General features: G+C 41.7%; 1 protein-coding gene and 1 long non-coding RNA gene across 2 annotated transcripts in view; one reads left to right on the plus strand and one right to left on the minus strand.

Annotated features, from left to right (window-relative positions):
• Positions 1-16,157, minus strand: part of LOC143935978 (adenosine deaminase-like) — a 116,852-nt gene extending 100,695 nt beyond the window's left edge. Inside the window, exon 1 of the mRNA XM_077460222.1 lies at positions 16,058-16,157. Within this exon, the coding sequence (XP_077316348.1) occupies positions 16,058-16,093 (36 nt within the window). The 5' untranslated portion in view covers positions 16,094-16,157. The remainder of the gene's footprint in view (positions 1-16,057) is intronic.
• LOC143935981 (uncharacterized) lies at positions 11,881-14,340 on the plus strand. The gene is made up of 2 exons (XR_013263597.1): positions 11,881-12,070; positions 14,028-14,340. It is a non-coding gene; the product is annotated as an uncharacterized LOC143935981 (long non-coding RNA).
• Positions 16,158-17,634: the final 1,477 nt, after the last annotated feature.

Below are 17,634 nucleotides of genomic sequence, written 5' to 3' on the forward strand. Positions count from 1 at the left end.
AAAGGTTGAAAAGTTCAAGGGGGCCGAATACTTTCGCAAGGCACTAGAGATAGAGATAGAGATAAAGATAGAGATAGAGATAGATCATGCACACTGCAATTCAAAGCAGTCTCGAGATAGAAAAAGGGTGAGCAGGGAAAAATGAAAATGAAGATTGTGGCTTTTTTTTAAGGGCCCGGGATTATTAAAAAGAATGGGCGCCAGAATGTGAACATACAGAAGCCATTAACATGATAAAGAGGTTAGTAAAAATGGGCCCAGCTAACTCTGATTGGTGGCTGTGGACATTTGCGTGATGAGAGGAGCCCCCAATGTCCGAAAAAACAAACAAAAAACTCACTTGTTGGTTTTTATAGTTTATTGAAGATAGAGCCAACGCGTTTCGGGGGAACAGCACCCCCTTCTTCAGGGATAGTATATAGAGAAAGATGCATTGTAAACATCTATAGCCAGTCCATGGGATTTGTACAAACAAAAATCTATGTTATACATAGTCTCAAGATTCCACTTTATCTTGAAACTATGTATAACACAGATTTTTGTTATGCACTTTGTACACATCCTATGGACAGGCTATACATTTTTACCATGCATCTTTCTCTCTCTCTCTATATATATATATATATATATATATATATATATATATATATATATATATATATATATATATATATATACATATACACACATATATACATATACACACACACACACACACACACATATATACACATACATATACATATACACATACATATAGCCCTGAAGAAGGGGAATGCAGTTTCCCTGAAATGCGTTGGCTCTATTTTCAATAAACCATAAAAAACAACAAGTGACACTTATTTGGACATCGAGTGCTCTCCTCCAATCACCCAAGTGTTCCCTGCGGTAATGCCCCCATGGTCATTATCAGAAAGGTAGCAGCCCTAGATCCCAATGGAGTCCTACCACCTACAAGTGCAATATTACCCATTGGAAGCAATTCCTTTTATATCTTCCATATAGTGATCGGTCATTAGCCAGCCTCCAGCACACCAGTCCAGTGATGTCTTCCACCCAAACGTGGTGGTTGTGCAGGAATACGACTTCCCCCGTGTTATATCTGATCACAGTGGTGCCCTGAATTTCAAATAAACTTATGCTGCAACTAGTGTTTTTTGAAAACAATAATACTATTTACTAACAATTCTGAGTATGATGGGCCATACAGAAGCTTCTTTGGGGCAGGATTACCTGTTATAGTTACCTATTTATAGGAGCACCTAAAAAATCTGTACAACACGAGTTTCAGTCCACCTGAAACCCGAACACAAGTCAAAACCCGGACTGTCCGGATGAATCCCAGACAGGTGGCAACCCTAATTACTGCCTATGCCATCAACAGTTTTTCAGGCCCAGTGCATCTATATATAAAAAGTACAAGGTTCATGGGAAAAGACTGCATGGTCTGTCTCCGCAGTCTGACACAGCTCTGGGTTTGCTCCGAGTATCAAGCAGGCAGTAGAGCATAGCCAACCTCACCACTCCGGTTCCCAAACTCACTGCACACATAACAGTGTTGATAAGGAAACCAAATGACTGTCTTGTTGTCATTAGCAGGTTCCAGTTTCTGTTTTTGTAATACGTGTTTATAAAAAAAAAAAAAAACGCATGTAACATGCATTTTGGCAACAGGTATCAGCAGGTCTTGGGCAATGACTGTTAACTCTATCCACTACGAATTGTAAAGTAAAAAAACGCATTAATAAAGCATGTCAGTAACATCAACGCAAAAGGGTATTGTGTGAGGATTAATCACAACACACATGCCTAATACTACTACAAAAAAAAAAAAAAAAAAAACACAACACACACCTGTACGCACATGCATTGATCCAAATGACCGCTCCATGGTACAATCTCTTCAGCATCTTCTAAACACTGTTGTGGGGGGTGCCCACCATCCCTGCTGGATTTTTATGTCTTTTCTATTCTAGAGAAGGTAAGGGGAGAATGTGGGACACACAGAGAGGAGCAGGCAGGGCTGGCGCTACCACTAGGCAGCCACCTAGGGTGCCCTGCTGCGTAGGGCGCCCAGCCACTGGTTTTCATACTCTCTTCTCTCTGCAGCAAGCACCTAAGTCTCAGCATCAGCAGGCAACCGCCACTCCATTTGCACATAGTGGCAGAGGACTGTGTCTGTGTGACGACTCCCAAATAAATGGAAGCAAGCAAGCATTCATTCATTGATGGGCGCTGGTGAGGCTGAATTTGATGGGCGCTGGTGAGGCTGAATTTGATGGGCGGCGCTGGTGAGGCTGAATTTGATGGGCGGCGCTGGTGAGGCCGCATTTGAAGGGTGCTGGTGAGGCTGCATTTGATGGGCGCTTCATTAAAAAGGTAGGATTTACATGGGCAGCGAAAAGGGGTGGGGTCAAGAAGGGGTGGCAAAATGAGGTTTCGCCTGGGGTGTAAAAAATCCTTGCACCAACCCTGGGAGCAGGGAACATAAAGACCTCCCTGGTGACCAGAGTCAGGAATCATGGCCGGGAGACCTACAGGAAGCTTCAACCCACCAGGCTCCATTGATAGGCAAAGTACCACTTTTGGGTGGACGGATCCTTTAAATGCAGAAATTAGAAGGGAACATAATAAAAGGAGAAGTGTTCATACAGAACACCCGGAGATGGGAGAGATCTACACAAGGGACCGGGTCCAGTGCAGACGGCTGCGCTTCCCTAATGGTGAAAACATTGCGGCACTTCTGTGAATAACAAGGAAGAAAAACAAGATTTCAATATTTCATGTTGAAATCAATTTACCACAACCTTGAAAAAATCCAGAAGAGCCAGAAAAGCACTTTTCTGACTTACTCAGCTTTAAAAATATGCAAAGAAGCCAGGGGGGTTATATGAAAAAGCGGAGCACATCACTGGCTTATACATTTTCATTCTACCTTAACCACTTAAGGACCAGGCCTCTTTTTCAGACTCTCTGTTTAAATGTTTCAAACTGTTTTTTTTTTTGCTAGAAAATTACTTAGAACCCCCAAAACATTTTATTTTGGTTTTTTTCTAACACTCTAGAGAATAAAATGGCGGTCATTGCAATACTTTTTTCACACCATATTTGCACAGCCGTCTTGCAAGTGCACTTTTTTTGGAAAAAAATTCACTTTTTTGAATAAAAAAACAAGACAACAGTAAAATGAGCCCAATTTTTTTATTATATTGTAAAAAGAGAATGTTACGCAGAGTAAATTGATACCCAACATGTCACGCTTCAAATTTGCGCCCGCTCGTGGAATGGCGTCAAACTTTTAGCCTCAAAAATCTCCATAAGTGACATTTAAAAAATTCTACAGGTTGCATCTTTTGCTTTACAGAGGAGGTCTAGGGCTAGAATTATTGCCCTCGCTCTACCTCACATGTGTGGTTTGACTACAATTTTCATATGTGGGCGCTACTCACGTATGCGCTCGCTTCTGCATGCAAGCTTGTTGGGACGGGGTGTTTTTAAAAACCTTTTTTTGATTTTTTTCTTATTTATTTTAATTGATTTTATTTATTTTTACACAGTTTTAAAAAAATAAATAAAAAAATGGGTCACTTTTATTCCTATTACAAGGAATGTAAACATCCCTTGTAATAGAAAAAATCATGACAGGTCCTCTTAAATATGAGATCTGGGGGTCAAAAAGTCCTCAGATCTCATATTTGGACTTAAATGCAATAAAAAAAAAAAAATGTAATTTGAAAAAAATGACATTGAAAAAATATACCTTTAAGAGGTATGGGCGGAAGTGACGTTTTGACGTCGCTTCCGCCCTCCTATGGTATAGAGATGAGTGGGGGCCATCTTAGCCTCACTCGTCTCCATACCCAGCAGCAAGAAGGACCCGATTGCCTCAGTCTCTACCGACGGCTCCGGTAAACGGCAGAGGGCGTGGGAGAGCGGCGGGAGGGGGGGTGGCACCTCTCCCACCGCCTGTAGTGGTGATCTCGCGGCGAACCCGCCGCAGTGACCACCATTATCGCATACACGACCGGTGCCTGAAGAGATGGATATATCGGGTGTGTCAGCAGCTGCTGCCGTTACCGAGATATCCCTCTTCAAAAAATGGACGTACATCGGCGCGCGCTGGTCGTAAAGTGATTAAAGAGGACCAGTCTGCAATGCACAGTTATGCAATGCACATCCTCATCCTTATCTTGGGAACTATGCCTAGCAAGGAGGGGAGCAAGGTGCACTGAGCCTGGCAGGGGAAAGAGATTAAGCCACGCTCCTGAGTCACTGCTGGGAGGGGGAGCAGAACTGCTCAGTTACTGCTGGAAGCAGGGTGAGCTGAGCTGCCGAGTCACTGCTGGGATAGAAAGCAGAGATGCTGAGTCACAGCTGGGATAGGGAGCAGAGATGCTCAGCTACCGCTGGAAGCAGGATGAGCTGAGCTGCTGAGGCACTGCTGGGAGGGGGAGCAGAGCTGCTGAGTCACTGCTGGGATAGGAAGAAGAGATGGTCAGCTACTGCTGAAAGCAGGGTGAGCTGAGCTGCTGAGTTACTGCTGGGAGGGGAGCAGAGCTGCCGAGTCCCTGCTGGGACAGTGAAGGGGGAGGGGGGCCTTCCTTGCTTCTGTATGTGGCATTTAAAAAGTGTTAACAGTTTGTTAGGACTACTATAAAGCCTGACACCAGGCAAAATGTTTTTTTTAGTTCAAATAGATACTATATTATTTACCATTCTTTCAATATAAGCATTATTTGATACATGCTGTATGATAAACTCTCATTTGTACAAATTAACAAAACAATAAAAATTATGGAAAAAAAAAATAATAATAAAATAAAATAAATAAGACTGAAGTAAAAAAAATAAATAAAAAAAAATAAATAAACAAACACACACACACACACAGAGGTTTTAACCTGTGTTCAAAAATTCTAATCAATTAAGAAATTAAATTAGAAATTGATTAGAAATTTTGCTCTTGCCCATCACAAATGATATCAATATGCACACTCAATTGAGCCCCCTCACCTGGATGGGGAAAATATTTATTAACAGTGTTTGAGGATTGCGCCCCCTATTGCTTTTGTGTACAACACGAAACTTCTATAGTGCATGTGATACGATTATATCCCAAAGAATTATTCATTTTTACCAATCATTCCAGTGACTCACAACGCATATTATTATAGGTGTGATACTCCCAGCCGGGGACCACTCCAAGTGCTCAACAAAATCCCAAGTGAAAAAAAAATATATGAAAAATATTTAAAAAAAATTATATATATATATATATATATATATATATATATATATATATATATATATATATATATATATATATATATATATATATATATATAAGAAAATATATATATATATAAAAAAAAACACCAAAGTGAAAAATTATAAACAAAGATGTCACAATTAGGACAATTGCATTTGAGAACAATTGTGGCATCTTTGTTTATAGTTTTTTCACTTTGGGGTTTTTTATATATATTTTCATATATATTTTTTTATATATTTCATATATATTTTTCACTTGGGATTTTGTTGAGCACTTGGAGTGGTTCACTTTTAAGTATCCCGTAGTACTTTTTCGCCTGTATTGGCTGGACATGTACTAATTATATATATTTATATACATATACACACACACACACACACACACACACACACCAAAGAAAGAAAAGGAAGTATATAGCTATATATATCTGTATATATGCAAACATAGAGTGGGTTACTTCCTTTTCTTTCTTTTTCGTTCTGGAGTATAATGTCAAAAAGGGGGATCTTCCACCAGTGTCCAATAGAAAAACAAAGGGACACGTTCTCCAATGCAAAATTTTCTTTTTCGCATTTTATTGTCTTGATGTGAAGAATACTCAAAAGGTAAAAAGAAAATTTTCCATTGGAGAACGTGTCCTGTGGTGTTTTTTATAATTATATATATATATATATATATATATATTTATTTATTTATTTTTTATTTATTTTTTTTCAAAGAAAAAGATATTTCAATGGAATGTTCACTTGGACACCACCACAGTATATGCAAATTCCTCCTGAATTTGAACAAGGTGCAGACTAAAAGCCTACTAGACCTGAAACGTTTTTAGCTTTACATACCATATACTTTAACTTTCCTACTCAGGCTGCATTCACATTATAGTGTTTCATGGATGCGCACAAAAACATACCACACGTTGTAGCGCCACACGCATAGTGCATCTCATTCATTTTAATGGGGCTGCCCTACGCACGAAAAATGCAGCAAAGTAGCTAATGCACCTGAGCTCCCTGCAAGGAAAGCACGCGTGTTCTGCCATGTTTGGGGTGCCATTATGTCAGGGCTGGGCTCAGCCCTTCCTTCTCAGAGCTGGCCACTCGTCAGTCCTGCCTACTTAAGCCGTTCAGCCCAGAGGATCTCTGCCTTCACCTTGGTCAACGTCACAAGAAACTCTCCTGCGTTCCTGGTTAAAGACTTGCTTTGCTGACATCCCTTCTGGCTCCAGATCCTGCTTGCTGTTCCACTACATTGATCTCTGACTTCTGGCTTGGCTGACTATCCGTTCCAGTTACTGAACTTTGGCTACGTTTTGACTAATTTTGTTCTTTTTCTTTTATTATTAAACAAAAGTGTGATTTAACTGTACTTCTGTCTCGGTCTGATTGCATGGTTTCTGACACATTAACAATGAATGGCACCCCAAGAGGGCCGGGTGTTTTCCCCATATTTGCTATACAAAAGCTATATAGTGTGCAGGCAGCCTCAATCAGCGTGTAATAAAAGTCAGAATATATGTGAAAGAAGCTCAATAAAAAAAATGTCAAATATTTACATCCTCCTCGTATAACGAGCGGCAGACTTGTAGAAAGGTTTTCCCTTTCTTCTCAATAAAAGGTTTTCATGGGAAGCATACACAGATCGTAATGTGGCCAGTTCTGCACATGGCGGGATATTGGCACACTGCCTCCAATTATAGTATTAATGTACAAATTCTATTACAGACCGGAGAGAGGACTCAGGAAATGTCACAGATAACAATATTAGAGGAATTCCTGCTGCTCTCCGCCGCTGGGCTTTTTAGGAGGATGCGAGTGTCCCCCTAAAATCTCGACATTTTATTGGGGGTCACAACAAGGGTGGTATGGTCACATGACACCATGTCTGCATTTCTACCTCTAGGGTACTGGTAGATGTCCCAACAAAAGGGGGGACTGGAGGAAGATTACACTGTGACATTTAGGAACTAAATATGTAAAACCACACAATGCGGTAATAAGTATCACCAGAGCAAAAATCATATTGATGAAAATGCAGTTAAAAAGATAACAAAACCAGCTTTTGATCCAATCTTCACCTTGATTCTATAGATTTCCTCCAGCAGTACTTTTTTCTGCCACCAGATGTCCTCAGTTTGATGGCCAACATCATTCAACCCAATTCCTCGGATCCCAGGTCAATTGGGGTTTCCAACCTCATCCCTTTCAAGTTTTTCAGCACCTATAAAGTCCCACCTTGCTAGATATTTGATTTTCGCAGTCATCCCTTTACACCCAAACACATATGAATTACACAGATTCTGAGGCTAGTTTGTTGCAGATAGGCACTAAGCCCTGATTCACATTTATGCAGGTTGCAGTTTGCATAGTCCAGGTGCATTTTGCATTTTTCAATACACATTTTCGATCTATTGAAGTCTATGGAACCCAAAAAAATGCACAGATCTGAACTACATCCATATTAAATGGACTGTAGTGTGTGTCTGCAAAACTGAAAACGCACAAAAAAAAATAAAAATGCATAGGTGTGAACCAGGGGTAAGTGAGTTTAATTTCCACCTTAATCAGCCACAGAATAATTAACCACTTCAGCCCCAGGAAGAATTTACCCCCTTCCTGACCAGAGCACTTTTTGCAATTCGGCACTGCGTCGCTTTAACTGACAATTGCGCGGTCGTGCGACGTGGCTCCCAAACAAAATTTACGTCCTTCTTTCCCCACAAATAGAGCTTTCTTTTGGTGGTATTTGATCACCTCTGCAGTTTTAATTTTTGTGCTATAAACAAACAAATGCGTCAATTTTGGGGGGGGGGGGGGAACGCATTATATTATTTCTTGCTATAATAAATATCCCCAAAAAATATATATAAAACATTCTACATATTTTTGGTAAAAAATAAATAAATCGCAATGAGCGTTTATTGATTGGTTTGCTCAAAAGTTATAGCGTCTACAAAATAGGGGATAGTTTTATGGCATTTTTATTGTTATATATATTTTTTTTTTTTACTAGTAATTGCAGCGATCTGCGATTTTTTTTATTTTTTTTGTGACTGCGACATTATGGCGGACACATCACACAATTTTGACACATTTTTTGGGACCATTGGCATTAATACAGAACTTGTACTAAAAAACTGCATCGATTAGGCCCCTTTGACACTGGGGTGGGAGCGGCGTCGGCGGTAAAGCAGCTTTTTAGTGGTATGCGGCCACTAGTGGGATGGTTTTAACCCCTCGCTAGTGCCCGAAAAAGGGTTAAAACTGCCCGCAAAGCTCCGCTGCAGCAGCGCTTTGACCAGCGGTATAGCCGCGCTGCCCCATTGATTTCACCGTCCTGCTAGCGCACCGCTCCAGTGTCCGGCTTTCACACTGGAGTGAAAGGGGCCAGATTTTTTCAGGCGCTATACAGGCACTATTTTTAGCGCTGTAGCGCCTGAAAGACGCCCCAGTCTGAAAGGGGCCTTACTGTAAAAATTTAACTGGCAGTGAATGGGTTAACCCCTAGGTGGCGCTGTGGGGGTTAAGTGTGTCCTAGGGAGTGATTCTAACTGTGGTGGGGGAGGGATTGTGTGCGACACGTCACTGATCACCGCTCCCGATTACAGGGAGCAGAGATCAGGGACACTCACTAGGCAGAACGGGGAAATACTTTTTTAAATTCAGCACCGCCCCTTTCTTCCTCACAATGAGACGATCGCAGGTATCCCCGCGGAGATCGAGTCCGCGGGACCCGCGTTCACGGAGCCCCTTCGGCGGGCACGCACGTGCCCGCAAGCCACCTCTTAAAGCGCAACATTCAGGTACGTTATTCTGCCTGTATGTGCCCTTCGGCCACAGTAGATCTGCGCGAGGTGGTCAGGAAGAAGTTAAATAAGTATTTGGATTTAAAGGGATGAGGCAGAACCCTAAAGGTCAATCTTGGACCCACCCCCTGGCCTGCGACTGGACAGTGAATGGAGAAGCAGCATAGTGATGATTTCCGCTCTGCCATTCTACTTGTTCCTCCCATCAGGATGTTTGTCCGCAAGCGAATTGATTGAGTGGCTCCTTGTGCTGCTTCTTCCTCTCAAACTCCAGCTCTGCTGTACAGGGATTGCAATAGGCAGATATCAGGTCATATCCTGCCACTGACACTGTATTAAGAAGCACAGGGCTCCATTCTATGATTTTATATCAGCCTAGAGCCCATCTGTAAAGTGTATTTGAATACATTTTTTGCCATTTGGATAAAGTGTGGAAGAGATCAGTGTTCACGGGGCACACTGTCCCAACTTGGGATCCAACATGCGAGACCCAAAGTCGAGTGACACCCCATGTTAGTCAATGAGCGTGGTCTTAACACTACTGAAGTTGAAGTTTTATCATAAGCTGCATGGACCCTTGCTTGCTGGTGGCTCACCAGCTCACACTTTTTTGAGCATTTATCAACGTTTATCAGCGCTTGCCTTTTTTTGTGGTCAGAAAAACGACTCTTGAATGCGATTTTATGGCATTCAGAAAACAGCCCATAAACTCCACTGTTGATAAACATCCAAAAACGTCCATGTGTCAATGGACACATAACACAGAGGGGAGTTTACAAAAAACGCCCCAAAAACAGCTAATTTATGAGCTTCAGTGTGCATGGAACCTTAGATGGGTTCATTCTGTTGGTAAGCAGTTGATGGTTGGCGAGTTGAGCTGGGAATTGTCTCTGGTTTTGTCTTTCATACGCTCCTTGCTGTGAAGGCCAGTTAAAGGTGGGGGCAGGGGACCATCTCTTTGTTACTTCTATCTGACTTGTGCCCATAGACTTTAATGGAAGTCAGATCCTCATCCACATTGATGCGATTTAGATCTGACATTACAGGAAGATTACCCAGGCATTCCCTGCAGATTTTCCTTCAAAGTTGCATCAAGTCGCATCACAGTAGTACTCAATTCGCATCAAGTCGCCTGGCAAAGTTGCACAGTAAAGCCCCTTTCACACTGTCGGACCGTTCAGGTCCGCCTGTCAGTTTTGATGGCGGACCTGAATGGGCGCTTCATGCTGGTCTATGGAGCGACGGATGTCAGCAGTGACATGTCCGCTGACATCCGATCCGGTCCGATCCGCCAAAAGCAGACGGATGGCCCTACGTCCGGATCCGTCGGGCGAGATCTCATCCAATCTCTCCATAGAGACCAGCGGCGCTGGACAAGCCCCTCCCCACTCAGTGAGCAGAGAGGGACCTGTCATCCACCGGCTCAGCATAGATCAACGGAGAGATCTCCCGCTGAGCCGGCGGACAGAGGCCGACTCCGTGGAAGCCGCCTCGTGTGAAAGGGGCCTCAGACATGTGACTTTCAGGTCACAGTAGTGTGCGCTGAGCCTAAATCAGACACTATGGGGGTTATTTATGAAAGGCAAATCCACTTTGCACTGCAAGTGCACTTGGAAGTGCAGTCGCTCTAAATCTAAGGGGAAGATCTGAAATGAGGGGAAGTTCTGCTGATTTTATCATCCAATCATGTGCAAGCTAAAATGCTGTTTTATTTTCCTTGCATGTCCCCCTCGGATCTACAGCGACTTCACTTCTAAGTGCACTTGCAGTGCAAAGTGGATTTTCCTTTAGTAAATACCCCCCAATGTGTGGATATGGACCAGATGAATCTCTTGCGGTTGCTGGAGACGAGATCTACCCTCCAGACATCTAATTCTCCAATCAAAACTCCTAAGCGGACAGGAGCAGTGTCAGGGTAGGAGGGTTCTCTGTTAAAGTATCAAGACATACAAGATGCCAGGGGCTGAATGAGCCCACCAGACTCCACCTTTTATAAAAAGATCACTTTTGGGTGGATTGACTCCAACAAGAGCTGGTTAAATGTTATGAGATCATTGTACATATAACGAATGCTTAGTGTAGACCTTTAATGGCAAGCTATAATGCGTTTTTTGTTTTTGGTATGTATTTATTGTTTATAAACACACAGGGCATGCACACTGTTTTTCAGTTTAAACAAAGGATTCCCTGATCACTATGGCTTAGCTAGTGTGACAACAGCCCCTTTGTCCCCTTTAACCACCCCCCCCCCCTAACAAATCAGCCTGATAAGGCATGACAACTGCTGTGAGGACTCCGTTTTCTAAACAAGGGGCCTTTTCTTTTTAAGACGTTACGCCCCCCATTCACATATGTATGGATTTGCCACGTGGCAGCATAGGTCAATTGAATGGGCTGCCCTATGCCCAAACATGCCAAAGAGTAGCTCCCGCAACTTTTTTTTGGCAGTGAGCCTCGCGCATCTCATAGGCACATTTGGGGTGCCCTTAAGAAATATTGCACAGATGTCCATTCTAGTCACACCGGAAATCAGCAAAAGTAGTGCAGGAACTACTTTTTCAAATCGATGCGGCACCGCAAAGTTGGCGTTGCATCGACTTGAACATGGCCTTTGCCAACAATAGGGTGCGACTTGTCATGCGAGTTTTGATCTGCCACGACAAGCTGCTCCAATGTAAATGAGGGCCCAGCGTCATTTCTCTCTGCAATCCTGTTCCTCTGCTATCTGCATGAGTCACTTCTGACAAATTTTTCTGACACCCAGAGAAAAAAAAAAAAAAAAAAGGAGGGGAGGGATCTCCAGCACACAGCCTGCGATTGACAGCCTTAGCTCTGTTCCTGTGTGAAGTGGGGAGTGTCCCTTTCCTCCAATCAGCTCTCCTCACTGAGCTCTGCAGAGTGTAACTTCAGCTCTCTGTCCCCTTTTTTTTCCTGACAGCTCAGACAAGCTTTATAAATTCTGGACAGCTGTTGAGAAGACTGCAGATAAACAGGTACAACTTATATAGGAGGATTTGTTTCATCTCTGTGTATCACCTGAGGCTTGTCACTTCACTGGGTATATGTGAGGGTTTACAACCACTTAAAAAAAAAAAAAAAAAGAATTCTAGGTCTGGATATTTTATACAGTCACATAGGTTCAGCTTGGACCAAACAACTATGTAAAAACAAAACCAGGCTGATGCCCCTGGAAGGTGGAAATCTCTGTAGTAGACACCGCTACTCCAGTGACCTCCACTTGCTTCTGGGTCCTGCACTGAGCGGCTGCCCTGCTGCATTGTGAACACAGGAGGTTTGCCGCTCAGGATGGGAATGCTCTGCATTTTCTGAATGATTGCAAAGAGTTCTCTATGTGAAAGAGCTGGAGAGGTACATTGGTGACCTCATGATCTCCACATCATCCAATCAGAGAATACTTTGCATTCTTTCTGAATGCCCCCCCCCCCCCCCCATGTGTTGAGCAGCCAACCTCCTGTGTTCACTATACTGCAGGGCAGCAGATCAGCTCAGCTCAGGACCCAGAAGTTAAGTGGAGATCACTGGAGTAGTGCAGTCTACTACAGCAATTTCCAGCTTCCAGGGGTATTGGCCAGGTATGATAGATATATATATATATATATATATATATATATATATATATATATATATATATATATATATATATATATATATATATATATATATTATAGTTAAAATTCATTAAGATAATTCCAGGTATAAAATATTTTATACATTATTGCATTGATCCAGCTTGGACCAATGCACCGGTAGGTGTGTGTGTTTTTATAAAAAATTATATTATATATATATATATTATATTATATTATATTATATTATATATATATATATATATATATATATATATATATATATATATATATATATATAAATTGATTTTTTATAAAAACACACACACACACCTACCGGTACATTGGTCCAAGCTGGATCAATGCAATAATGTATAAAATATTTTATACCTGGAATTATCTTAATAAATAAATAATCCTAAAAAAAAGGAGAAAAAAAAAAAAAAAGGGAGAGTCTGAAACCCTTGACAGGGAGACTAGAGCTCCCACTGCTGGTGTAAAAGGAGAATGCAGAATATTAATATGCAACGTTTCAGAATTACAAATGACTATATATAATTTTTTTCCCTTTAGCCCTGAACTAAAAAAAAAAAAAAAAAAAAGTTTCCTTGGATGAGGATTCCAGTAACATAAAAACCTACCAGTGTAAGTTTCCATAGTACTCAGGTGGCCCTGAACCCTGGGTGCTGGGTAAGCATACACCATCCCCCTGTCCAACACCAGAGCTCGCCCATACCTTTGTGTTATAAAATTCCTCCATCAAACTGACAGGTTTGCCACTGGCTGGTACACCGGATTCTGCCTACATTTCTGTAACTAGAGTGATGGTACCCCCTGTAGGCACTGCAATGATGCAATGTTTCCTGTCTACAGCAAAAGCAAAGTGTCATGATTATACTAGAAAATTAAACAAAACAGATATTTTCCCTACACATTCCAACAGATATAGGTCTAAATATAAACAACATCTTGAAGGGTTTCCTTCAACTAGTGCCTAGGGGCATTCCAGGTACTTCTACACCCAGTGTGCCCTGTCATGGGGCATTCCAGATATCCAGGTACACCTACACAAATTAACACTGAATACATTAAGGAAACAGATAAAAATTGGACTTTTGAGGCAAGTAATCTCTCAAAGAAAATCTAACACAATCACAATAAAATATTAGAACTTTATTTACATATAGGTTAAAAATCATAAGGACACACCATCCCCAATATGTCTAAAATCAATCATACACTACACGCCTTTTGTGCTAGTTCACATGTGTTTTGTACATTCACACAATTATTCTTTTTACACTTATGATATTTATATCTGTTGAATTGCATGCTTGTTTATTTTTGTGTTTTTCACCAACAGAACATAGCCCCTTTGGACCCCTGAAGAAGCCCTCAGGGCGAAACGTGTTGGGACTCCCCCATCCATCCACAGCATAACAAAAGCTCACTTTGTGTCAACATCTCCTGAATTCAACCAACTGGGAAGGATATATGTGCTGGGATGTCTTTGTAATAATAACAGTGATGCGAGGATGTAAGGGTATAAGGGGGTTTATGTTCCAAAACTGCATACAACCATTATATAGTGTATGACTGATTTTAGACATATTGAGGATGGTGTGTCCCTAAGACTTTTAACCTATATGTAAATAAAGTTCTGATATTTTAATGTATTTGTAAATGTGCGAGATTTTCTTTGAGAGATTGATCACCTCAAGAATCCCATTTCTTTGATGTATTCGGGGATTGATTGTGCCTAGTATTTTAGAGGGATGTGATGATATCATCTGGCTTCTTTCCCTGCCATAATTGTAGGCACTACTGCACCCAGTGTGCCATGTCATCTGCATTCCAGACCCTACTACACCCAGTGTGCTGTGTCATTGTGCATTCCAGATGTCCAGGCACTACTACACCCAGTGTGCCATGTCATGGAGCATTCCAGATGTCCAGGTACTACTACACCCTGCGTGCCATGTCATCTGCATTCCAGATACTACTACACCCAGTGTGCCATGTCATTGGGCATTCCAGATGTGCAGGTACTACTATACCCAGCGTGCCATGTCATCTGCATTCCAGATACTACTACACCCAGTGTGCCATATCATCTGCATTCCAGATACTACTACACCCAGTGGGCCATGTCATTGGGCATTCCAGATGTCCAGGTACTACTACACCCAGTGTGGCATGTCATGGAGCATTCTGGTTGTCCAGGTACTACTACACCAAGTATGCCATTTCATGGGGCATTTCCGATGCCCATGTAATAAACTCTGCATGCCATGCCATGCCACAGAGCATTCCAGCAGTGCAGGGACTGCTTCACTCAGCATGCTGTGTCATGGGGCATTTAAAATATCCAGTTACTAATACACCCAGTGTGCCATTTCATTGAGCATTCCAGATATCCAGGTACTACTGCACCCAGTGTGCCATTTCATGGGGCATTCCGGGGTCCAGGTACTACTGCACCCAGTGTGCCATGTCATGGGGCATTCCAGATGCTCATGTACTACACTCTGCATGCCACCCCACAGGAGAATTCCAAATATGCAGGTACTGCTTCACCTGCCATGCGGCTTTCCAGAGATCAATGTACTACTACACCCAGTATGCCCTGTCATTGGGCATTCCAGATATCAATGTACTACTACACCCAGTATGCCCTGTCATTGGGCATTCCAGATATCAATATACTACTACACCCAGTATGCAATGTCATTGGGCATTCCAGATATCAATATACTACTACACCCAGTATGCAATGTCATTGGGCATTCCAGATAACAATATACTACTACACCCAGTATGCAATGTCATTGGGCATTCCAGATATCAATATACTACTACACCCAGTATGCCATGTCATTGGGCATTCCAGATATCAATGTACTACTACACCCAGTGTGCCATGTCATCAGCCATTCCCATTGTGCAGGTATTACTATACCCAATATGCCATTTCATGGGGCATTCCAGATGCCGCTGTACTACACTCAGCATGCCACATCATAGAGCATTCCAGCTGTGCAGGTACTGCTTCACCCGACATGCCATGGGGCATTCCAGATGTCCAGGTATACCTGCACCCAGCAAGCCATGGTGTGGAGTATTCCGGGACTTGATAGATTTGCCAAGTAAGAAGGGGCATGAGCCAAGATCTGTGCCAGAGTACGGACTAAGTACTGACTGTGCAAGAAAGAAGTGTACCACATGCAATACCCCCAGGGCAGAGCAGAGTAGTACAGCGCTACACATCTCCCATTCATCCTCCGGGCTCCATAGATTCCAATACACACAGTGCCCTGCACACTGTACCCCCCCTCCCTCCCTGTCACCCCAGTGCCATGCACACAAGCAGACCCCATGCACACATGGCTTTACCTTGGGCTTATTTAAGGAGGAAGCCTTGCTCTCCATTCTGCAACTTCAGTTTCCCCTTTGTGCTGCCTGCTGCATGACAGATCATATTGTCAGGTTACACCGCCCCTCCCCGCCCCCTCCCCGCCCCTTGCCCGGCACAGACACGCCCCCTCCCTGTACTAGCAGTGCGGGGACAGCTGCGATCATCCGCAGTGCTGTCCGCTTACTGAGGAGGAGGAGGAGGAGGATGACTGCATGGCGATGGGCTACCATCAGCATCAAGTGGGTGCCCGACACTTCAGATCCAGGATGGGATCACAGGATAGAAACGAGATTATGTACACGCAAAAAAATAATTAAAAATAAATTATATATATATATATATATATATATATATATATATATATATATATATATATATATATCTCTATCATACCTGGCCAATACCCCTGGAAGCTGGAAATTGCTGTAGTAGACAGCACTACTCCAGTGATCTCCACTTAACTTCTGGGTCCTGAGCTGAGCTAATCTGCTGCCCTTTATACATTATTGCATTGATCCAGCTTGGACCAATGTACCGGTAGGTGTGTGTGTTTTTATAAAAAATTATATATAAAAAATACAAATATTATTTAGGAGATGACCATAGAAGAGTTGTGACATATGGCCCAATAGATAGAGAGAGAAAAAATGAGGTCACATATAACAGCTATTCACATTTTTTTTTTTTTTTAGATGAATTGAATAGCTGTGATATATGACTAGAATGAATAGAGATATATATACACACACACACACGTTTATATAACTTTTTTTTTTATATCTTTTTTTTTTTTTTCTTATTACATGACCATTGAATAGCTATGATACATGACATGGTTTCATAATTATATATATTAACTTAATATTTTTAATTAGATGACAAATAGCTGTGATATATGACTGGATTTATATCTCTGTCTCTCTCTATATCTATAAAGGCAGGCCATAACGCTCTCTAATCCAATAAAAAAAAAAAGTTATATAAAAACAAACACAATATTCTAATAAGGCATTATATATATATATATATATATATATATATATATATATATATATATATATATATATATATATATATATATATATATATATATATATATATATATATATATATATATATATATATATATATATATATTTTTTTTTTTTTTTTTTTTAGATGACAGTTGAATAACTGGGTACAAACACATCATTTGTTCCTTTGTACTCCCATCCTGCTTTAATACTGAAATAAATAACAGAAGGTTCCAATGTTTGGGACATGAAGAGACATGCCAGTATTGGGGTGGTTAGGAGGGCACACTGGTCAAGAGGTAGACGCACCTTTGAAGCGCTAGTCTATTGGATTCCCATCAGCAGCAGCTTATTTTTGGGAGTGACAATTTGTATTCATGTGTTCCCATGCCTTTCTTTGTTGTACTCAGACAAAACCTGTCCTCATGACTCGTGGGTGTCACTTGTTTGTGCTCCATCACCAGGACACAAGAACAATCTGGGAGGTGAATAGTGTGTGCCGAGGGCTTCTCATTGTCACACCACCATGACCTGTCTGTCTC

Source organism: Lithobates pipiens, unplaced genomic scaffold (genome assembly GCF_037356315.1).
Source record: "Lithobates pipiens isolate NorthernLeopardFrog02 unplaced genomic scaffold, aLitPip1_a1.2 Scaffold_28, whole genome shotgun sequence".
In the NCBI taxonomy this organism is placed as follows: Eukaryota; Metazoa; Chordata; class Amphibia; order Anura; family Ranidae; genus Lithobates; species Lithobates pipiens.